This window comes from Dunckerocampus dactyliophorus, chromosome 14 (genome assembly GCF_027744805.1).
Source record: "Dunckerocampus dactyliophorus isolate RoL2022-P2 chromosome 14, RoL_Ddac_1.1, whole genome shotgun sequence".
In the NCBI taxonomy this organism is placed as follows: domain Eukaryota; kingdom Metazoa; phylum Chordata; class Actinopteri; order Syngnathiformes; family Syngnathidae; genus Dunckerocampus; species Dunckerocampus dactyliophorus.
The window spans coordinates 16322601-16347373 of record NC_072832.1 but is presented as its reverse complement, the minus strand read 5'-3'; the positions used below and the strand labels follow the sequence as shown (position 1 = coordinate 16347373).

The window sequence follows — 24773 nt, the reverse complement described above, 5'->3', positions numbered from 1 at the left end:
CCTTAAAAATGCAATTTTTTCATATGATATGGAGTATAGTATTTTTATTCGTATACAGAAAAGTTAAGTCCAACTTTGAGCCTTTCAAACTCATGGATCGGAGCTTCAGGACAAGATAAGAGGTGTGTAGGATACAAATTCACTTTAATATCTATCTGCAAATGAAATATTATAAAAATCTGAATTACTGTGTACATGCACTTAGTAGTGTGGTGTGGAAACAAATACGGTGTGCTGCTTCAGCATTTATGGCACTTGATTTTCTTCCCTAGACTTTTTGATTATCAAAAAAATGTAAATGGCTACTCTGTTGACTTTTTTTAAAGATGTCACAGCCTAAGTTAGGATATATATTTTTTTACAACGGTTGTACTTGCCAAGGTCTGTGGGTTGATCACAGCTTTTGTCTCGACTCAATGTGAAAGCAATGGGAACCAAAGGCACTGTTTTACGGTATGAAATTTGCTTTAACTTCTGTAATACTTGGGGTAGAGAAGTGAATGAGGCATCGAATTAAAGTTCAAGTCATGTTTTATCAGATCACAGACTTGATTTTACGTATTTAAAAATGTTGTAACATCCCTAACATATGTACACTGCAAAACCTCTGTCAGTGTATTCTTGGTAGTTGTTGCACCGTTCTTTCAAATGGCTGCTCTGGTCAGGAGGACTATCAGCCCCAAAAAAGCCCCTGCTTCCATTGCCCCGTACAGATGAGAAAGTTTCAACACCTCATTGAAGACACCATACCACATTCATTTGCTGAGGAATTTGCATAATGTCCCTCATTGGCTGCAAACTGTAGGTTTGGATTGCACTATTTAAATTAAACAATTAATCTTGACAAACGATACCAACCTCTGTTCATCCTGATTTTGTATTGCATTTTAACTCATTTTGTACTCAATGATCATTTCTTCTTAAGTATATTAGCATTATTAATCATTTATGCCCAATTCCCTTCCAAAAAACAACGGGAATCTAGGAAACGTCACCTACACTGTCCGGTATCCAGGTATTTATTTCACAGTCACACTGGTTGAATTTTTGGCTATAAAGTTACTCAATCCATTTAAAGTTACCGAATCTGTATCGTCCTGGAATTGTATCGGCCACGAATCGTGATAGGAATTGAATCGTGATTAAAACGAAATCGATCACCCCGATTTTTCGAGTTATTTTAATTCAAGTCGTTCAAGTCCAGTGAATAGCTTGATTTGGTACAAAGGTAAGTGATGAAGCGCCAGAGGTTAAAAAAAAGGTACGGTCACCCAAAACTGAAAATAATGTGTATTTCAGAATTATACAAAAAAGCCTGTTTCAGGGATCACAAAATGGGTCAACAATTTAAAGCTGTTCTGCAGAAATGGAGGTTGATCAAGCCTTGGCAGTTAACCAATTCCTACAGGTGTTCCAAGTTCTGGAGTACTTACTACCTCCTCTGTCTGCATAAAAACAGTGTTCGGAACACACTGTGGTACTACACCCTCGTGAACATCAGTTGAACAGCATTGTACTGGGGAAAGTAATTTGTTGCTACAAAAATGGCAAGAAAAAAGGGAATTAATGGAAGAGAGACAGACCATTTTAACACTTAAAAATGCAGGTATAACGTTTTTAAAAACATATATATATATATATGATGCTTTATGTATATGTAATGTATGTGTATATATATTGTATATGTATATATTTTTTTAGCTAGAACCATTAATGCTGTACAAACAATAATTTCTGAAACATAAAATCTTAATTCAGACTGTTACACCCCCACTAAATGCAGTTGAGAATCCAGTGTGGTTACCGTATGCATGATGTGTGAAGGCTGAGCTGTGCTGCGATGTGAAGGAGGCAGCAGAGACCGTGACAAGAAGCCGCCCCTACGCATCCGTCAATCAGCTTTTATTTCTTCCTCATCTGATTTCCATTCTCCAATGGGCCTCTCCTCTCTCTCTAAATAGCTGGCCGTGAAAATCGCTGAAGCCACTGATTGCCGTGACTTTGTGCAGCGCAAACAGGAAGAGGATGCTTTGAGGGCAGCGAAGAAAAGGAAGAAGCAAATAGCTTGGGGGTAAGACGTCTCTGTCCTCATGTTTTGAGTCTGCCATCCCATCTGCCATGGTGTCAAGTACAGTTAAGATGGAGCTGCTGAAGTCTGCAGACTTTGAGTCATTAGTCATTCTACGATGGAAGCTGACAGTTTGAATGAATTTGTCAGGGGTTCAGTAATGCACTGTTTGTTTTTTCTGTGTTACAGGTTTGAGGCAAAACAGCGTTGGGAAACCAAAAGCAACATGGGCTACATGTGACCATCAGATTTTGTATTTTTACTTAATTTAATAAAACTTCATCCTTTTCTTATGGCAAACTGATACGTTTTATAATTTTGCCGTAGTTAAAAGAATTAACACCAGCAGAGTTGGTGTGTTAGCTGAGGGGGGAAAAGAAAATCCATCTAAAAGCAAAAAAAAAAAAAAAGAAATGATGGCACATTCAAATTAATTCCCAAGGCGTCCATTGGTGACTGCATTGTGTTAGTTTTCATTACATTTCAGCGATTTGAGCGTTCTGGCCTTCAAATTAAATCTGCTGTACATTACTGGATGATGCGTTTATTTATTGCTGTAAAGTGGGTTAATCATGAAGGCGCTCCTTTCTTCTCCCGGGGAAGAGAAAGGAAAGATTAGGCCCCTAATGCAATGTACAGGATAATGTGCGATAGGATTTGTGGGATGAAAATGAAATTTGCCTGCTGTAAACTGTTGTTCGCTAACATCAACTGGAAGTTGAGGGAGTGCGGGGGGGGAGGAGAGAGGAGTGCAGAACTGACATGAAACGGAGGCTTTGCTGTTGGCCGTCTCCCATGCTGGGAGACATGCTATTGTTTCTGCGTCTGAACAACAGGCGTGCGTTTCTTGAAGCCTCCACGCGCCGCTCTTTGTGTGATGAGCGCTCTTCAGCGTCCGTTAACTCGTCTAAAACTGCGACTTTGATCTGTTTTTTTTTTTTTTCTTTTAATTTGCTGCTTTTGCCTCTGAAGCTGCGTTTAAATGCTTATTCAGATTCTTGCATCTCTGAATTCCAAACAGCTCGGAACAAAGATTACTCGTATTCATATATTTTTTTTTCAACTGTATCAAATGATTGCTTTCTTGGAGGTAATGAGAATTCAAATGACTCCACCTATGTTATTAGCGTTGAACATATTTGGCTATTGTGTCGTGAAGTGATGTGAATGCCCTCTGCTGTGTTGGCTGAATCTGTGTAGGAGGGAATTAGCAAAAGATCAGCTTTTAAAGTTTGTGGGCATTTATGATATAATGCATTAGCTTTCTAGAGCAAAATTACACGCAAGCAATTTCACAACGTTCGCGTGAACGAGTTTTTGTGTGTATGTGTGAGGCTGACAGTTGCAGAGAATTTATGCTAATTAAACTATTAATTATCTCTGTAATGAGACACGAGTCAAAACTCTGTTAAGCACATCAAAGTATAACATGGGATTTCTTCACTTTGATGACGACTATGAAAAATAGATCTTCACTGAGGAGTGGGGAAAATGAGATGTTCCATTAACCAGGAGCAAAGAAAGCTGAATTGTAGAGTCTTCAAAAGTTCTGGATAACTTTGGATATAATGACTGAGTAGTTTCTTTACTAATTTCAAGGACAACTGGAGGCAGCTGCCGTAGCATGTATGGCGTGCAACATATTTTTTTGTCAGTTTCAGCTTTTCCCTGTCAGGGGTTGTCACAGTGAGGTTTTGGCTTAGTTTGTACGCCGGATGCCCTTCCTGACGCAGTCCTCTCCGGGAATCGAACCTATGGCCTCTGCTATGAAAGGCAGAGGCGTGTACCACTGTAGTACATCCCCGCTTTTCGCGGGCATTACATTCCACGCCTACCAGCAAATGGAAAAAATCGTAATTGATATACCCATAAAAAGATCTGTTTTTGAAACACGGCTCACTCCTCACCCTCCAAACCCTCCTGCTGAGTTGATGTTGACGTTCTCCTTAGGTTTTGGATAAACATTTGCAATAAAAATAAGTGTTGGTATTATTAGATTAGATTCAGCTGCAGAAACCTCGCTATTCAATTGCCACTGTTCACTAACGACGGAAGCTAACAACCTAAATGCTAAGGGGCCAGTTGTGCTTCATGTTTTTTACGCTTTGGGAGTTACGCACGTTTCCCTTATACGTATTTTCCCATCCAAACTCCAGACACGCCCACCGCGTGTAAAGCACACCCACGCATGCTAGCATGTTGTGAAGGAAGGCGGGCTTATGTGATTCATTGACAAAAGATGCAGACTTTGCCATTATGGCATTTTGTGGGGCTGTCTGAAAACCAAATGTCATTAACATCGGTGAAAAAGATAAAGCACACTTCATTTAAAAAGTCCTTATCCTCTGAAGGAGAACGTAACAGGTTTAATCGCTATGTGCATTTCACCAAGAAGAATATTTGGCCACATTGTACTGCGCAGCCTCCTTGTTGTCATGGTGATGTGATTGTGTGCGTGCATACGCTACAACCAGAGCATCTTTTTCCTGGCCATTAGTGTAGTGTCTCTACAGCGACTCACCCCCCACTTGGTCTCCAAAGTCCAGGTAGTCGCTGGGGTTTCACAGGTAAAGAGTTTGGCTTCTCAAAACAATATACGTTCCAAAGTGTAATAAATTTGCATCGCAAAAATGTCTACTCGAAAAAAAATCAGACTTCAGACATCACAAATGTATGTGACGAAGACACTCGCATGTACTTCTGTGACGGAGCACAGTGGCCATCTTGTTTACGTGTGTGTGTTCCACAGCGGAAGAAAACGCGAGCGTCTTTGTCACATACACAAGAATGGAGAGGCGACAGTGCGCAGGGATACGGCGGTAGACAAATACCTGTGTAATGCGGTCCGGTCTGATTTTTTCGAGTACGCATTTCTGCGATGCAAATGTATTACTCCTTTGAACGCATATTGTTTTGAGATGCCAAACTCCTTACTTGTGAAACCCCAGCGACTACCTGGAACTACGTACTTCATCACCAAACTCCGACCAGAACTGGACTTAGAAGACCAACTGGGGGGTGAGTCGCTCTTGATGGGGATGTCATACAACTTCATGTCAAAAAATCCGAACTATCCCTTTTAGTCGAGGGGAGAATACGCGCTAGCCGAGATTTGACAGGGAACGCTCACATTTTAGGGTTGCTCCCCCCATTGTGCATATCTTGAATGAAAGTGTGCAGTTACTTAAGTAAAGGGGGAGAATTCCACGCAGCTGCGTACCTTTCCCGCTGAGGCACATGGGACAATAGGGCCTTAAATATGTCTCACATGCTTATTAAACGCATTTTAAAGTATCAAATGTACAGGTGTCCATCACTAATGAATGATAATATAAGCTGATCCATGAAAAGATGGAATTTGACGCACAGAGTAGAAGTTGTATATTAAGTTTCACACTTTTGCGTCTTACAGCAACCACGGTGCGTTCAAGGACTAAGTGTGAAATATCAACGCTTGACGAAAACGTGAAACATAAACTTTTGGGCTTTTTTTTTTTAACAGCGGTACATGTGTGCTGTATGCTGCCATTTGACCGGTATTATCATGTATTTACACATTATTAACTCATTCAATCCCAGCCATTTTTCAAAAAACAACCCCTTCAGTACCGGCCATTTTAGACGATATTGACAGATCTTTCAAGGTACACAGATTATTTTGTCCTATGGCTATATAAACATGAAAGGTTAGATTCCTGTCTTTCATCAGAAAAAACAAGTTTGTTTCTACCTTTTTCCGTTCCTTAATAATCAACGGTAGAACATAAGTAACTCTCAGTTCCCAACGAGAAAAGAGGAAAAAAGCAGCTTTTTGTGAAAAGATAGATTTCAAGCATAACTTTCACTTTGACACAAATATTTTTTGCTTTTGTGACAACTCAAATATCTAAACAAATATACCACAACGTAAACAACACAGAAAATATATTTTTTTTTACATGAAAATAACTATTTACATAATATGACACCATGAACTATTTAACATTTTCATATTTGGAACTGAACTATGTGTGTGTGTGTGCATGTGCATGCATTGAAATTTACCGACAATGCGTAACCTTCTGCAACACTCCTCCACGCTCTCCCACTTCCTCCTTCCTGTCGTGTGTTTCTTCCGTCCACATGATCTCTGCCGAGTTCATGTCAAATGCACTGCTGCCACCTCGTGGCCGTTTTCATGGCTTAAAATTGTTCTGAAGCCAAATCCATTAGTGGAGAGTTGCATCATCACCTCTTTTAGCCTCTCACGCAAAAAAACCCAAGAGACGTGTAAATACGTTGTTGGGATCAGGCGTTCGGGTTTCTAAAAACGTATAACTACGTCTTTAGTCTTGAATGAGTTAATGACTTAGGGTGAATGAGATGTGTTTTCTTCAGAATAAAACTGCCTATTTTTGGACAAAAACTAACTTTCCAATTTTTTGGGCAAAAATTCATAAATGCTCAATGACAAATTTGCGGAAATCCACTATATACCACCAGGGATTCATGGCATGCAACATTAAATATCTTACATATTAATCAAAAAGGCTATCCATTTAAAAAGTTCTCTTGGCAGATCATTGTGCTTATTTTAAAAAAGTGTATCTCATATTACCGATGATAAGCAAATAGTCTAACATAGAAAGTGCTTGGTAGGGAAAGATGTATTTTTTGTCAAAAACTAACTTTAAAAAAAGTATGTTTTACCTTGATTTCAGGTATTTAATCTTGGTTAGATAGTAAGGATAAGCGGCATAAAAGATGGATGGATGAATGGAGTCTTGGTTAGATATCAGTTTTTGCAGTGTGATGCTGATCACTGTTCTCCAGTGCACTACTGACGTTACTAGAATTGTATTTTATTTAATAACCTATTATGTGTTATTGGTTTGTTTTATTTTTATCATTTCAAAAGGACAGTTTAACAGACAAAAATTCCCAATTGTGTACAAAATGTACATTTTCCATACGTGAAAACAGGATAGATGCTGTATAATGCAAAGCAATTGGTTGTCAGTGAATATGACAAGCGCTGATCCAAGAACAGCGTGCCGCCCTATCCATAGCATCTCCCTTTTATTAATCTCTTTGAACAGAAGATAATGCCTTGAGCAGAGATGATTCTGCTTTTAAGCTGGAAAATCCACTTTCCCCCCTTGTCATGTGGAGGAGCTGTTTTCAATAGTCTGTAACTGGAGGCCAATCTTAGCCCCTGACCTGGGCTGATTTGTTGGGAAACACTGAGACAAATTCCTTGGGCATATGTCGAACGTCTTCTTGGAAAAGTGTTTGTTGTGCGGAGCGAAGGAAAAGAAAACAACAACAATCCCATTAAATGGTTTCGAGGCTGCTGCAGTATGAAAGGGGAACATATGTCGGTGATAATAAGACATCGGCGCTATCGCTTGCTGCTATCAGCAGGTAGGATGGGATTACCTCAAAGGGAAGATCTCAGAGATACAGCTGATTCTCCAAACACCTCACACAAAGTGGAGCTCACACATGGAACTGGGAAGTGATGCTTGAACTTTTAGGAAATAAAATGTCTAGTGCATTGTAATTGTTTTGTCAGGGCGCCATTTCCTGCTCTCGGAAAGTTTTGTTCTGTCGTGTCCAAAATATACACAATGGAACAGGACAGACAACAGTGTAACTGCATACACCTGGGATGTCCAAACTTTGTCCACTACACAAAATAACATAAACATAAATAGCTGCATATAGAGAATAACAAGAAAAAATAATAAAGTAAAAAATGTATATAAATAGTGGCATACAGAAAATAACAAAAATAATAACATAAAATAAATAAATGCATTTATAAAATAATATACCGTACATAAAATGAAATAAAACAAAAAAATGCATAATAAATATATAAATAGCTGCATATATAAAATAATAAAAATGAAATAGATATTAGTTTCAGGGTGTTGGTAATTTTCTTATAGCCTAGAACATCTTTATGGAGAGCAACAATTCTTTTTTCACGTGCTCAGAGAGTTCTTCGCCATGAGGTGCCATGTTGAACTTCCAGTGAACTTTATGAGAGTGTGTGTGAGCGATAACACCAAATTCACAACTGACACCTTGTAACACTAATGAGTCACATGACAGCGGGGAGGAAAAATGGCTAATTGGGCCCAATAAGTACAGTTCAACGTAGGAGCGTAGTGACTTTTAGACTTTAATGGTTGTTTGTTGAATTATTTTGAGGGGACAGCAAATTTACACGGTAATCCAAGCTGTACACTGACTACTTTACACTGTATCAACGTGTTGTTTTGACGATGTTGTCCCGTGAAAAGATAAAATAAAACATTTGCAGAAATGTGAGGGGTGTACTCACTTTTGTGAGATAGTATATTAAGTATTACTGAATTAGGGTGAATGAGATGTACTTTTGTGGAAAAAAAAATGGCCCTTTTTTTTTTTTTTACAACAAATCTGCAAATTTGCAAGGGCGTGATTGCAAGAAACCCTCTCGAGAGGTCATCCCATCCACCCTCCTTCCTCTTTGTAAGCCCCTTTTTTACATTTAATGTGTAGAAAATGAATGAATTTGATTGCTATCACAGCAAAGACACATTAGATTCTCTCCTCTTCCGATACCACATTGTGGGAGTGACAAGCTGCATGGATGTTGACAAAATCCTCAGTTGATTTAATGACCTGTTTAATTCTGGCACAGCTCTCGAATGTTTTGCAGGTTTAATTAGCGTAATCACCGCTCGAGAAAAAGGCCACAGGGTTGTTTAATGGGTCATGTTTGTCAAGATGCACATAATTATAACACAAAAGACACGCCAGGCATGCAGCACAACTGTCATCCAGTAATTATGGGTGTCACAATTGATAATTACAGAAAGGATTGATCCTGTGAAAGCCAAAATGTACCTCTGTGCTGGGGGGAAAGAAACATGACAATGTTATATACGAATAGTATTTAGATAGCAATGTGGCTCTATGGTTAACACGCTTGTAACTAAAGCTGTCTAGTTATGATGTGACATTTGGATGGATATATTTTCTGTCATGATGAAGTCAGTGGAAAAGCATTAATTAGTGCTTTAAAAATAGATAAATTAGATGCATTATTGACTCGCACATGATAAACTTAGGCTTGTGTAGGGCAGTGGTCCCCAACCCCCGGCCGCGGCCCGTTACCGGGCCGTGGGTCATTTGGTACCGGGCCGCACAGAAAGAAAAAATAATTTCCATTATTTCATTTTTTATATATTTTATTTTGAAAATTGGCCGGATTCTCTCCGTTACATCCGTCTCACGTGACACATGTCCATTGTGCGTGTGCTAACTTTATCTCATGCCGCGCAGATAGACTACTACTGTATTTTTACCATTTTTCTTTCACCTCATATTTGATCTCAAATGCTGATACTATGTGGGAATGCTTAAAGGTAAGTTTTTATGACTTATTGAGTGCTAATATGCACATTTGTCTCAAGTAAATTCATGCTAGCGCACTGCCTTTTAATTAGATCGCTATAATGTACGAACCCCCCCGGTCCGCGAGAGATTTGTGGGAACACAAGCCGGTCCGTGGTTCAGGAATTAGGCCAGATGAAACGTTTTGAAAAAGAACGTGATTAAAGACAGTTTACGTATATGTATTTGATCTGTAATTAAAAACTATATTTTAGTATATGGGTTACTTGTCCTAGTTGGAAAATGCTTGGAAAGCATCTGTTTTATCATAACGCAAGGAACAAAAGAAATTAAAATGAACTTTTAATTAATTCTTTTCTTTGCTATCATGCAATAAAAACACTTCAATGGCCCAATGTGCTGAGCATGCACCCATTATGATATATTCATCTTCTCAGTGCAAGCTATATACTGCCATTTATCTGAATGAATTATTAAATAAGTTAATGAATATTTCATTTTTCTGTATGAAACCGTTTAACAGTTCCAACAGAGGTAATCACATCTTAAGAAGTGCCATGAAGCAGAATAGTCCTTTGGCCCAACCGCGCTTCTGACCTCTCGTCTGAGTGCAAACACATCTTGACCTAAATTGAGCATCATCTTGCAGAATGTTTCATATGTACATGTTATGGAGACATTGCATTGCACAATTAGGCCGTGTGTTCCTTCCACAAGTACATAAGGTTCTGTTGTAGTAGTGGTAATAATAATGGTAGTTAAATAGAGTTTGCATTGTAGGCTACTTCATGTCCACCCGAACATGGATATCTTCCTCTACACCAGGCGTAGGGAACCTGTGGCTCAAGAGCCACATGTGATTCTTTTGATGACTGCATCTTGCCCGCGGGCACCACGCTGGTGACCCCTGTTTTAAAGTAAAACATTACAGAAATCACAGTGTTACAAATAATGCTTAAAATATACAACTTTCGTATGCATTTTAATCCATCCATGGGGGATTTTGCCATCTTTGGGTCCTGCTGGGACCCCCGATGAATGTGTGGTAGGTTTCGCTACCTCCCAGACCAGAAAAGCGTAATGTCAGCAACTTAAGAAAATGCGATTTTGCGACAGCCACAGACCTGAAAAAAAGGCAGAAAATTTGCTTGTCGGAAAAGTGGCGATTTTTGCCATCTTTGGATCCTGCCGGAACATCCGAGCCATCCATTTTGCACCGCAAGGAGGGTGGACAGAACCAATGCCAGCTGTCCTTCCTATATTTTCCAGGTCAGACACCAAAACTGGATTATTACTGGATAAAGCGGCAGCCTACCCGGGTCATTGAGATGTAAACTTCCCTCCTTTAATCAAATAGTCAGCTGGCTAATTCTGCAGAGCCAACCCTTTTGACAAAGAAGATGGTAAAACAATCAAAAAATTAAAATACGGTGCAAAACCATGCAGCACCAGAACTTGCATTAATAGTAAGAAGTATTTTCTTTATTATTGGTTAGTTTCGGTATAACAACGTTATTAAAAAGAATACATTCAGAGGCTTATTATGTTCTGAAATTGTTGGTCTTGCTTAAAAATGCATGCATTTGGTTGTATTTAATGTTAAAAAATATTACCCGTATATGGCTCTCACGGAAATACATTTTAAAATATGTGGCTTTCATGGCTCTCTTAGCCAAAAAGGTTCCCGACCCCTGTCCTACACTGTGGTGTTTTAAAATGATTTCTGTCAAGACAGAACGAAATTGACAGACTGTCATGTGCATGCCAATGTAATGCCAGAACAGCAGCCAGGGACTGTAAGGCAACTTTAGAAGAAGCGCCAATGACGTCATTTAAGTAGGCAACACAGTAACAAACAAGGCTATTGAAGTAGAGTTACTTTTCAGTAGTTTCACATTTGCAAAATGTATTGAATAAGGCCGCACGGTGGTTAGCATGTTGGCCACACAGTCAGGAGATCGGGATTGGGTTCGAATCTCCGTTGGGCATCTCTGTATGGAGTTTGCATGTTCTCCCCGTGCGTGTGTGGGTTTTCTCAGGGTACTGCAGTTTCCTCCCACATTCCAAAAATATGCATGTTAGGTTAATTGGAGACTCTAAATTGTCCATAGGTATGAATGTGAGCGTGAATGGTTGTTTGTCTATATGTGCCCTGCGATTGACTGGCGACCAGTCCGGGGTGTACTGGACATTGAATAACATAACGATAACGTTGCGTGTTGTGTTTTCCATCTGTGCGTGCAGGCGCCATCCACCATGTCTGAGAGGGGGTTCTCCACAGCTGGAGACACCATTAGTCCAGAAAGAAGCAACCACTGTCCACAGCTCCCCTCATTCCTGGTTCTTCCGACCTCCATGTGCAGCACTGTGCCCCACATTGTATCTGCCAGCATGGTGCAATGGTAATATCACCCGTGCTCAACAGGGGTGACTGTGGTTTGAGAACCCAGCACTGCACTTTTTTATTATCTTCTTTTTTAATCAGTGTCTGCCAAAAGAAATTCTGTCTGATTAAGTCCCCACTGAAGGCCCAGGTATCAAATGCAGCGCCCACCATTGGAAAAAGATATATATGACTTTCAGCAAATGACGTCAATGTGAAGGTTAAGGCTATGAGCCTTATTTTTCTGTAAAAGAATAAGCCATTTCATAGTTGATGGTTGCAGAATTACACAATATACAGTTCCTTTGGACTTGACTTGACAAAATGTGGACCATGTTACAGGACATCTTGTCACCCATTGAGGAGCCGTAGGCTGCGTGCCTCTTAAGACCTCACTGTTGAGTTTGGAAGGTCGTGTTACTTCTAAACTAAACAAATTGATGCTATTTTCTAAATGAGAATCGACAAACAACCAAATTGTTAAGCAGAATCAGAAAATGGAATCATGAATCATCTGAATCGTAAAATATCATATTAATGTCTATCCCTAATGGTGTAACATGGCTGCTTCATTCCTGGAAAGCCCGGCTCATGTGGTAATGTGCTGCTGAGTGCCAAAATGGAGAACACTCGCCTACTGTTTAGCAGGTAATTATACGGTGACGCCTTGATTAAAAGGTGGAAGAAAGTTGTTATTTCTATTTTGATACTGCTAATTCTTTGGGCACAGGACAACAGCGGCACTGTGGTCCTTTGGAAACTCCCGTCCTGCCTTGGTGGAGGCTCGTCTCTTAGGCCAGATGAGCGAGGAACTAATTTGTGTCCAAACCCCAAGGAGCTCCAAAGTCTTCCAAGTAATTCCCTTCTTTCAGACTTCTTAGAACGTTGTGTCGACACAAACAAAGGCGGCGCTTTGTAAAAGTGATGCTAAAACCTCTGCCAAGTATAATTCATCATTTGAATGACAATAGACCACTTAGCAGCGCTTAAATTATGCCTGTGCTCTATCACCGCCACTTCACTGTCTTTGCGTTGTGACAGTGGACCATCATTAAATCCAACGGGCTATGTGGCGCCCTCTTATCTCCAACTCTGTCCTCAGAGTTTACTTTTGACAGAAACTGCTCAGACATGACTTTTTCAGCACCATTCTAAGTCACCTAAGTCATAACTGTTTAAGTGGTACAGTACGAACAATACGGGCTGTTAAAGCAACAACGCATAAGCAATATAGTCATTTGAACTTAAAAAAACAACACTTTCATTTGGACTGCCTGTGAATGTTCTCGTTCATCCGGGTCATTGTATTCTCAGGGCAATCAATCATTCGCCACTGGACTGTTCAGGTTGTTTTCATTTGGATTGTATTAAGTTCATTCATTCATGACCTAAATATTTGATATTAGCACATAATACTGTTTCTGTTTGGAGTTGTGTGCTGTGTTTGTCCACTTTGTTGCACATTAAAACAAACACACACATTAAATACAATGCTGGCGTCCCGCGTTTATTGCGGTTAATTGGTTCCAGACCTGACCGCGATAAGTGAATTTCCGCAAAGTAGGGTTCAATATTAATAAACTGAATATTTTTGTAGTTAGAGCATAGAAAACCTGTTTATGACTCTCTAAATACAAGTATTAACATTATTAGAGCTGTGCAGGCATGAAATAACACCCCAGTAATCACTTTTACACTCCTATTATTCTTTGTTTACGTCACATTGTGCAGGCTATGGGATCACTGCAGGGACATAACAGATGGCCGCCGCAAGTGAGCTAACTAGTTAGCCTCACCAGCCTCTTATTCTACACTTAATGTGGAATGTCCGCTCGGTTCTGCTGGTTCAGTAGCCAGTCTCCATGCAGTGTGAAAAGTAATGTAATCTAACGTCATGTCTAGTGACCAGAATACTACATATAACTTGTCTTTCAATTTTTTGGACTAATAATAGACCCTAGTCAACCACAAAACAGCAAATTTTTGTTAGATGCAATATTGTGAAGGAGTGATATTCGAACCGTGATAAAGCGAGAGACAACTGAATAAGACATGATGTTAGAACGCAGCCATTTTGTTTGCATTTAGCACATGCATTCATCGACTTCATTATTGTTTTCCCATATTTTGAGAGGGTTACATTGGGCCAGGCTGGAATTCAATTTTTGGGGCTCATCTCCGTTTTGGCTAATGAGTGGTTTGCATCCTCTGGTGTAGCCATTGTGCTTATGTTCATGAAGTCTATGAAGAGTAGGTAGTGATGCCTCCACTCCTACTCTCTGAAGGGTGTTTGTGATGTCACTAAGACATGTTTTAGGGTCTTTCTTTACAGCTGTCACAATGTTTCTGTCATCAACTTCTGATGTTTTCCTTGGTTTACCGGTTTGATGTCTGTTACTTAGCCCAACATTGGTTTCTTTCTCCTTCAGGACATTCCAAATGGTTGTAGTGGCTATGACCAAAGTTTGTGAAATGGTTTTGACACCTCTCTGGTTTTCATGTTGTTTTCACCTCTAAATGCAGTCTACACAGGCAAAACCTACACTACCCAACTGAGCGTAGACATTCAGTGCTATTTATTGACTGAATAAGCAATGTAATAGGACACACACGGGTAACAAAAGACACCTGTCAGTCACGTGTTCCAATACTTTTGCTCACATGAAAAATGGGTGGGTTCAACCAAAAGGTGCTATCTTCTAAGTTGTGCATCCAATCCAGATGTATGTACCTGGAAATAAAAACTAAAATCTGTGTTTCTGGTCTCATATTCATCCTTTGACGTCAACCCGAATGTTTTCAGTGAACAGCAAAAATAAAGATATTGACCTCGCTGTTCCAATACCTCTGGAGGCCAAGGTAAAAGTAAAAAATGTGGGCTTTTTTTTTTAACAGAGGTGCATGTATGCTGTACATTTTACCTGTATTATCATGTATTTAGAAATGATTCCTGACTTAAAGTGAATGAGATGTATTTTCTGTCGAAAAATAATATATATATATTTTTTTTACCAAAAATCTGTGAATGCTGAATCGCCACTATTCGGGTATCTGTTTTAGACAACAGCGCTTCTTGGAGCCACACACTCTGAGACTGGCATGGACAGAATAAATAGTATAATATGGATCTTTTAATGAGGTAGTTCAGTGCTCATGCGCCAACAAAGTTTCATCAAAGTCAGTAGAGTCCTTGTGCAGTAACAAACTCATTAATGGGGTGAAAACAGGGTGAAAAAGTTCTGCCCTTCACGCTTGGCGTCGGTAACAAAAGAGTTGATGATCCATGATTTGACCCAACACAAAGTATCATGTTCACAACCAGACAGGTACCATGCGGCTTTGTGGCCCTTCGTTGACGTCTTTTTTCTCTATACAGTGATAACTACCATAATGAGATTTGCCATTAAGAAAGAAAAGAATGAAAAGGTCCCCGACCATCTGCATAGCTCACTATGTTAAAAGGCTGAACGCTATCAAGCCAGAATTCAATCACGGAATTATAGCCTCTTTGTGTGTGTAGGTCTAGTGAGTACCTCGCAGTATATTCATTTCCAAAAGGCCTCAATTTAATTAGCTCTCATATGTTGAAAAATTCATGAATTTGTCTGCAATTCCCTGCTCCACTGTTGGGGATGACTTCATAGCGCAAGTGTTGGGCATTCATGCAGTTCGGAAGGCGAAAGCTCCCCCCCTCCGCTCCAAAAACGAAACAACTGTTTGTGTAAACAGCGACAACATGTTTACTTGGTGGAGGAAATGGAGGCCCTGAATGCACAGCTAAGCTTGGCGTTGCTCAGCCAAAGGGGACCTCTCACCATCAACTTTAGCCTTATTAAACTGATTACCAACTCCAGCTAATTAATCAGAGACAGTGCCCTTTCTTGTCATGCAGGAAGGGAGCTCTGCGTCTCAGAGTCCCACCCACCCCCCGCTTCCTAACCCGCCTGTTCTCCTCTGGTCCCTTCGTCCCCCCTTTTCTTTTTGATTGAAGTAGGGGAATGGTAATTTCCATGCATCATCTGGGCCAGCAGGATGGAAGGACAAGTAGCAATTACCTAAAACAAACAAAGCAGAGATTGCTTGAGACCCTACCTCTTTATTCAAGCTCGCAAAATAAGACAACAGACTGAGCGCATAATGGTTGCAAAACACATTTTATGGACCGTTTTGTGCAGTGTTTTGGGAATGCCGAGCGAGTAGTTTGTGGCGGCACATTTAGAGTAAGAATGCCACCGGTGCTTTTTGGTGGTTTTGTTGGGAAACATACTCTGGTTTCATAAGAGATTTCATTGCAATCTTTTATTTATTGATGCATTTATTATTGATACATTTTTCATTGACCAGGAAACACAAACTGGACAAGCTCAAGCTCAGTTGATATAGAGCCTACATTTCATTAAATGTGCATATTATAGTAGTCTCTTTCCACTTTGTGGTTCAAATTTCACGGCTTCACTCTATCACGGTTTATATATGAATTAATAAATCATTCTGTCATTATTAGTCAAAAAATAAAAATGCCTAAATGAACTAAAATACAAATATGAGGCATTCAGAAGATGTATTCAAAGACATTGTGATACACAGTATTCTACACAGGTCACTAGGTGTCAGTAATGTTACGTTGATGAGACAATAGCCACCGTAGGAAGTACAGTGTCCAGAAAACTCTCCCAATGCTAACATGTGAGTCTATATTATGTCTTATTTATGTCTAATATGTATTATTTTCTGTTATTATGTCTATTGTTTTGGGTAATACGAGTCCAAAACTGACTATGGGGTGTTATTTTATGTCTAGAGGGTTCTAGTAATGTTAAAATCCATATTTAGAAGGTTCTAAACAGGTTTTTGAGGCTCTAACTATGAAAATATTTCATTTATAAATAAGGAATCCTACTTTGCATAAATTCACTTATCACTGTCAGGTCTGGAACCAGTTAACTGCGATAAACTACTGTTTATCGCTTTCTTGGACAGAAGTTTAGTTGCCCATCAAGGTTAAGTTTCTTTCTGTCTGTTGTAGTTAAAGTGGTCCTATCCTGCTCATTTCAGGGGCTTGTAAAATGATATTGGATCCCACTGGAGCAATATATTCTTTAAATAAAATGTTCCATAAATCTGCTCTCCCTTATAGATAAGGTGAGAAGCACTGTCATCCGGGAGAGACTCAGAGTAGAACCACTAGTCCTCCGCATCGAGAAGAGCCAGATGAGGTGGCTTGGACATCTGGTCAGGATGCCTCTCGGACACCTCCCTGGGGAGGTGCTCAGGGCAAGTCAGACCGGTAGAAGGCCTCGGGGAAGACCCAGGACACGTTGGAGAGACTATGTCTCCCAACTGCCGGGAGTAGCTGGACGAAGTGGCCGGGGAGAGGAAAATCTGGGCCTCCCTGCTTAGGCTGCTGCCCCAGCGACCCGATCTCGGATAAGCGGTAGAAGATGGATGGATGAATGGACAGATGGATGGGTTCCTTAAATCTGAAGTTGTGAACAGGGTAAATCTGCATTCTTCTCCTCTTGACCAAAACGCTCGGCTTCCGGAGAAAGAATTGGATGTTGGATATAATTGGATGAATATTGGAGACTCAAACAAAACCCCTGTCCATGAAGTGACGAGAGCAGAGGAGCGGTGACCGTGAGGTAGGTCTTCAGCTCCCCAGAGAACAAAAAACATTTTCATTGCTGCCTTAATCCAAAATTCTTACTACAAAATTCCTATATTTGAAAAAACACTTTCTGCCTGCCATTTCCGATTAGAGCTGGAGAAGCAGCAAGTTGTCATACATGAACTCGTGAAAGGGGGACCTATTATGCTTTTCCTCTTTCCTGATCTATAAATGTTGTTACAGTGTGGTATTCTCGAGTTAAACAACGCCAGCGCGTTAGATAATTAGTTTTGCGCATTTGCCATCTGTCAACGGCACTTCACGCGGGACTGTTTTGTGAACATGGGCCAATACGAAGCTGGACCATCCACCAAACTGTTGCTGAAGTCCGACGCCTTTCCAACGTTACTTGGTCGTGTTGAAGAGTCAGAAGAGCAAGCTGTAAGTAACAATTTATCAGTGTCCTAACTGTGTTTATTTTGTGCAAGTAATCGGACAAAAGGGGTTCGGCAGCTGTCCGGAAGTCCTCTGGAGTGCTTGGGAGTGTGACAAATGACAACGGATTGGGCTTGGCGGGGTTCATACCTGGAGGAGGGTGAAGTAAATTATTAAGACCGTTTGGGTGGGAGGCAGGAAACCCAAGGAAACCCTGCAGGAAGAGGTAGAGAGTCTAGAAAGCTTTCTTTGCGGGTTATCGTGTGTAGCTGCTGTATAGAAAGTACAAAGGCTCGAAAATGAGTATAATAGGTCCCCTGTAAGTTCTCGTACCTGACCGTTCATGAGGTTTAGAAATGAAACCAGGGATAACTTAATAACATAACAACCTCATAAAATGGCACAACTGCATCTCAGCTTTGTGATACTGGTGAAAAGTGTTTTATAATATTTCCATTTTCTTCTCTTTGTACATTTTCTTCTATAATAATATTATGACTTTATTCCCATACTTCCTGTAGTATTATAACTTTTCCCCAAACTAATTTTCTAAAAATGACAACTTTATTTTTTGTTTCTTTCACCTTTATTTACTTTATTTAAACTTAAAAAAAAACTAAATTTTTTTCATAATATTTCAACTCTATGCTATTAATTAGACATTATTTTTCCTCATGATATTGCAAGATTATGCTCATAAAATTGTGACTTTTTTCTCTAATATTTTGACTTTATTCTCATAGAATTACCTTTTTTTCCATTTCTGCTGTTGTTTTTTTGTAATTTTCCAACTATGTATTTAAACTTTCCTCTGCTCATAATTATATATATATATATATATATATATATATATTATAATAATTTTTTTCCCATACTATTTTGACCTTATTCCTAATGTATGTCTTTATTTTTATTTCTTTTATAACTTTTCCTATAACCAAATTTTCTAAAAATTACAGCTTTACTTAGTTTTTATTGTGATTTCAAAACTATATTTTTTCTTTAATATTCCGACTTTATTCTTGTATAATTACTGATGATTTTTCCATTTTTGCTGTTTTTTTCTTTTTATGTTTTGTTGTTAAATTATAATTATAAAACGTGCTGTAGGCCAACAAAAAAAGAACTGCTTAGGACCACAAATGTGCCCAGGCCCGCTCTTTAGACGCCCCTGATGTAGTAGAAGAGTGCAACATTTTACAGTCTCTCATTTATAACCGTTAATTGGTTCCAGAGCCAACCGCGATAAATGAATTTCCGCAATATAGGATTCATTGTTAATAACTTGAATATTTTTGTATCGTTTTATGTCTTTGTAAATACGTTTTATAACATTATTAGAGCCCTGTAGACATGAAACAACAAGCCTATAGTCACCTTTACACTGCTAGTATTAATTCTTTATAACACATTACTCAACTTTTATGCTACAGGGACTCGAGACAGCCGCTAGCTAGCGAGCTAACAAGCTCGCAAGCTAACCAGTTAGCTTTGAATTCATTTTTTGTAAACTTAAGAAGACAAAAAGTTACCACTTACATACAAAATAGCAGGAGAACTTTTTTTCTCTTCGTCTTGTCGTACATGCCGTGGCTGACTTCATGACTTCATGCAGTGTTAAGGTAATGTAATGTAAGGTAATGTCTCACCAATGTTTTGTGTCATTACTGCCGCCTAGTGACCAGAATACTCCATATTGTATCTCTTGTATTTCAATATGTTTTGACTAATAATGGACTCTGGTCGACCATGAAACAGCAATCATTAATTAAATAATTTCTGAAAAAACGCCATACAGCGAGGGAGCGATAATCGAACCACCATAGTGCGAGGGACGACTGTATATTGATAGGTCTGAAAAGTTGGAAATGTAGACTGGACCCTTTAAGTGTTATAAACATTCTTGAAATAATGTTTTGTTTAGTTTTTACACCGTATGCACTTCATGATGCAACCCTCCCATTTACTCCCAGACCTTTGCTGTACATACGTTTAGGAGGATCCAATTCTGTGTAGAAGTCAATTACTTATCTATTGGAAAGGTTATGTAGTGAATAACCTTGTGAGGGTGTACAATTAAAATAAACATTGTTTCTACCACTTATGAGAAAAATGTCATCAGTAACCAATGTACATTACTATGTGTTAAAAAAAAAGTGAAAAATAGCCACAATTTAAATTAGAGGGTAAATATCTGACCCACACTGGCAGAACAAGCATGAATATCCAGTCGGGCGCAGAGAGAAGATGTTTTGTGTGCAGCAGACTTAAAAAGCTCAGATCCCCATTTCCCAAACTCACACTCGCTGCTGTTCTGACTGATTGTGTCATCTTTGTTTTAGCCTGATTTGCTCACTTCCTCCTCTGGAGAGTCTAATGCGGGCTCTTTCTTTCTCTGGCAATCGCACCAAATGCCAAGTCTAACTGGTCCCTCTATTGCTCCTAATTAATGCCTGATTAAAGAGTGAAAATCTGGATTCTACCAGTGACTTGTTTTTCCAAGGAGTATGGAATTAATCCCCTTTGGATCTTGCAGAATCATTTAAGGATTCTCCTTGTTCTGTTTATCAAATAAAGCAAGTAATTAGAGACTTTAGATAAGTAGGCTAAATTGATGCCCGCCCTTTGTCTTCCCCAGCTAGTACTGGCTGATAGAAACAGCTGTGTTGCTCTGGTAATGTGCAGCTTTCTACTTGTCCAATAACAATGCCCTTTGTGTTTGGTAGGCTTGTAATTACGCTGGGGAGCCTCCTTGACCTTGGTAAGCACATCTATCTTACTTCTGAATCAGTGTATTTCATTTCTTAACCCACAAAGATATATCACATGGGAGTTTACTGACATCCCCATGAATGTAATTCAGAATACAGACTGCATTAGAGCTCCGCACAATAGCGCGCTATGCAATAGTGCAGATGAGACGCATCTATCCTCGGGCTATTTAACAGCTTAATCCTCACTTACCGTAGCTGCATGGCTCTACTGTATCTGGAAAGGCAGCGTTTAGCGTTTGGTGTGAGGTGTGCTCTTTTTTTATTACTTTCACCTGCAGACCCAAGGGAGGCATCTTATATCACCACTTGGTTTTATGCATTTTGAGTTTTGGTTGCATGAGGCGACTTGACGTGCACTGTAGCTCAGGGTTGACTAGTACTGTGGTAGTACTGTGACTAGTACACTCCTACTTTTGCCACAATGGCTGTACCCGATCCAGCTGAAAGACAAAATGTACGACAACACTTCAACGGGATAACTAAGTCACTTTCATGCAACATGACACCATGGAACCAATAAGACCAAAGGGTGTAATGTCTTGGAGTCGGAGGTCTTGGTGGAGGAGGGAAATACGGTGGAACCTCAGCATTCTTCGTTTGTTTTTTCATCATGCCTCCCCTGACCGCACGTCACTAATTGGCACCACTAATGAATAATAATTCACCTTGCTGCAAGTTTTGAGGCCGGATGGGCTGTCGAAGCTTGTGCTTTAGTAGCCAAACAAAACGTACGCGTCTCACAGAGAACACAACTATGGTGCATTTAACTCATTCAATTGCCGCCATTTTTCAAAAGACAACCCCTTCAGTACCAGCCATTTTAGACGATTTTGACTGATCTTTTAAGGCAACTTTTTGCGAGGTGTGTGTCCCATTACATCTGGCATAAAAGCAACACTGCATTCCAGAAAAAGAACATCATACCAGCAGTAAAATATGGTGGTGGTAGTGTGATGGTCTGGGGCTGTTTTGTTGCTTCAGGACCTGGAAGACCTGCTGTGATAAATGGAACCATGAATTCTGCTGTCTACCAAAAAATCCTGAAGGAGAATATCTGGCCATCTGTTCGTGACCTCAAGCTGAAACCAATTTAGGTTCTGCAGCAGGACAATGATCCAAAACACACCAGCAAGTCCACCTCTGAATGTCTGAAGAAAAACAAAATGAAGACTTTGGCCTAGTCAAAGCCATGACCTGAATCCTATTTCAGATGCTGTGGCATAAACCCTCCAATGTGGCTGAATTACAACAATTCTGCAAAGATGAGTGGGCAAAATTCCTCCACAGCGCTGTAAGAGACTCATTGCAGGTTATCACAAATGCTTGGTTGCAGTTGTTGCTACAAAGGGTGGCCCAACCAGTTATTACTTTTTCACACAGGGCCATGTAAGTTTAGATTTTTTTGTCTCTCTTAATAATAAAAAGTTTCATTTAAAAACTGCATTTTGTGTTCAGTTGTGTTGTCCTTGACTAATATTTAAATTTGTTTGATGATATGAAACATGTAAGTGCAACACACACGTTTTCAGACCAATGTACAGTATATGCTGTACATTTTACCACATATTTATACAATATTACCAAATGATGGTGTTTTCTGCAGAAAAAAAACAGCTTATTTACAGAGGAAATCGTGAATGTGCAGGGATCCACTTCTTGCTTCTTAAAAAAACATAGTACAGTGGATCCTTGGATAGCATCACAAATTTGTTCCAAAAAGTCAGACTCTTACCGAAACGCATGTACGCTAACCGGAGAATGCTCGCAAACCGAGGCAAAACTGTGTCGTAGATTTTTTACCAGGGCCGAACCGAACGCTAACCGAAGTTGTATTGTACTTATTCTATGTTTCTCTTTTCTGCGTCCCCAGACTCCATATTCCCTTCTTGTAGCCACATGGTTTGTGTTCTTTATTCTTCATGACAGGCCTAATGCGGAGCCTTCCTCTAATTAGATCAGGAATTATAGTGTGGATTAGGTGTTGGAGGGCCATGCCAGTTCTTCTGACCATGGTAGCTATTTCAAGTCACCATTTCAAAGTTATGCGCTTTATGCCGTCCCCCCCCCCCCCATCCCTTCCTTGCATTGCATTATAACAGCTGCGGGAAGAGTGACAAACACTGTTAATCTCTTGTTTGCTGGCAGTCCATTACAAAGGAGTAAAGAAGGATTTTTCCTCGAACGCTGTAAACACTCTAAATTCAGCATTGTCCATTACCTCTTAAACACAGCTGATAACAAGCGTCATTAATTAAACTGTGGGAGTAAGTAGGGTTACATAAATTGGAATTAATAATTGGACATAAGCAGAAATAGAATGCCTCTTTAGGAATTGTTTCCTCTGAAACTCCCAAATGTTAGCAATGTAGATTAAGAGTGCTTGGCTCCGTTTTTTTTTTTTTTTTCTCATGAGGTTTTTTTTTTTGTTTTTTTTTTACCAGTCCTGGGGAGAGGTTTAGTCATGGAGTGCTCTTTTAAATTGTTTACCACATTTTACCAGGAAAAATGATCAAGTAGGCATTTAATTGCTTTGACAAAATAAATTACTTCCCATAGCTATTGTCTTGCTGCCAAGTCCAGAGCACATGAGCTTCAAAAAACAAGCAATATTTCACCACTTGAATTTGAAATACCCAGCATCAGTCCATTTCAAGCAGACAATGGCTTGAAATGGATTCATATTGTTAGTAGTTTGGGGGATGTTGGACGAAATGCTCTGACCATAAAATGCAAAACGTCGTCATAGCGGCCCATGTTAGATATTATTATTACACCTTTAGATTCAGTCTATTCACTCATTGTGCATTTTCAGTCTATCTTCTCATAGAAGACCTTCACACACTCACACAGCACAACTAGAGTTGCACAATAACAGCACTCAAAGATAACCTATGGAAAAATACTGAGAGGAGAAGATAGTAAACCGGGTTGGGAAAAAAGTTGTAATTAATGAGAAAAAAATTAAATTTTATGAGAATAACATTGTAATATGAGAAAAATGACCTAATTTTAGTAGCATAAAGTTTAAATATTAAAATTGTATTTTTTGTCATTTTTAAACAAGTTTTTAAACAAACAAAACGAAATAAAGTTTGTGGAAAAACTATAATGTTCTGAGAACAAAGATAAAATATTTTGCGAATAAAGTTATAATGATGAGAATAAAATTTACAAGAAGAAAGTACACATAGTTGGAAAATTAAAAAAAAAAACAACAATAGCGGAAAAAAAAGCAGCTGTAATTTTACGAGAATGAAGTCAAAATATTAAGGGAAAAAAGTCATATTCTAAAGAGGAAAAAAATCGAAATTTTACAAGAATAAACTCGTAATATGAGGAAAATAAGTCAAATATTGTTTTTTTTATCAGCACTGCTAATAGCACTACAAATAAACATACAGTATCTCATTTGCAGCTTTTTCCACCTTAAAGAAAAAGGCTAAAACCCTCAGATAAACAAACAGTGCAACAACAACGTTTCTTTATTTAGTGATACAGAAAGCAGCTCATAGATGCACAGCCCTCCGCTTTTGATCTTCCCAGGTTCAGCTGCTGTTCTATCAGCCCGAAGTGTGTGGTGGTCGGCTAGCTCAATAGCATTGTCCTCTACTTCGCTGTTTCGTCATGTTTCGGTGAAAAACACGACTTTGCAGTCCAAAACCCTCTTACTGTGGGTTATGTGGAGTCGTAAGGAGAGTCTGCGCGGTGTGCTAGCTTGGTGTTCGCCCGTATTTATGCTCCTATGTATGATGCCTTCCTCGCCTTTGTTTACCTCCTTGACGTTGCTTGACTTTGGTACTCTGGTGATCTCAAGGAACAATATGCACAAAATAATAACTACAAAACTGCAGTACTGGAAGGGACGCTGGGCTTAGCTGTGTGTACACGCCGCCATCTTCAGTAAGTATAGGTCTTTTGTTATACACACTTGTCATTTTCAATTCTTTATGAACACAAATGAAGCTGAACTTGTATCTAAATAGGCTATTTTTAACAACAAAGACTTTCTTTGTAAAAAAAAAAAAAAGTATGCTCAGCGGCAGCCGTGGGTCCCCCTTTGTAGTCAGAATGGTCCAATCTTGATGACATGACATTTCATATCATCAGACTGCGAGA

The 24773-nt window shown here is 39.4% G+C and overlaps 1 protein-coding gene across 6 annotated transcripts in view; it reads left to right on the top strand.

Moving 5' to 3' along the window:
• The window catches only part of fam204a (family with sequence similarity 204 member A), a 48983-nt gene extending 26382 nt beyond the window's left edge, over nt 1-22601 (top strand). Inside the window, exons 6-11 of one of the 6 annotated variants that reach the window (XR_008573625.1) lie at nt 1962-2071; nt 11702-12488; nt 12571-12694; nt 16978-17482; nt 20610-20644; nt 21639-22590. Coding sequence is in view for 1 of the 6 variants with exons in the window: in XM_054798526.1 (XP_054654501.1) it covers nt 1962-2071; nt 2258-2309 (162 nt within the window). In the remaining 5 variants the exon portion in view is untranslated. The other 5 variants (XR_008573628.1, XR_008573624.1, XR_008573627.1 and 2 more) reach the window with 5 other exon arrangements.
• Nucleotides 22602-24773: the final 2172 nt, after the last annotated feature.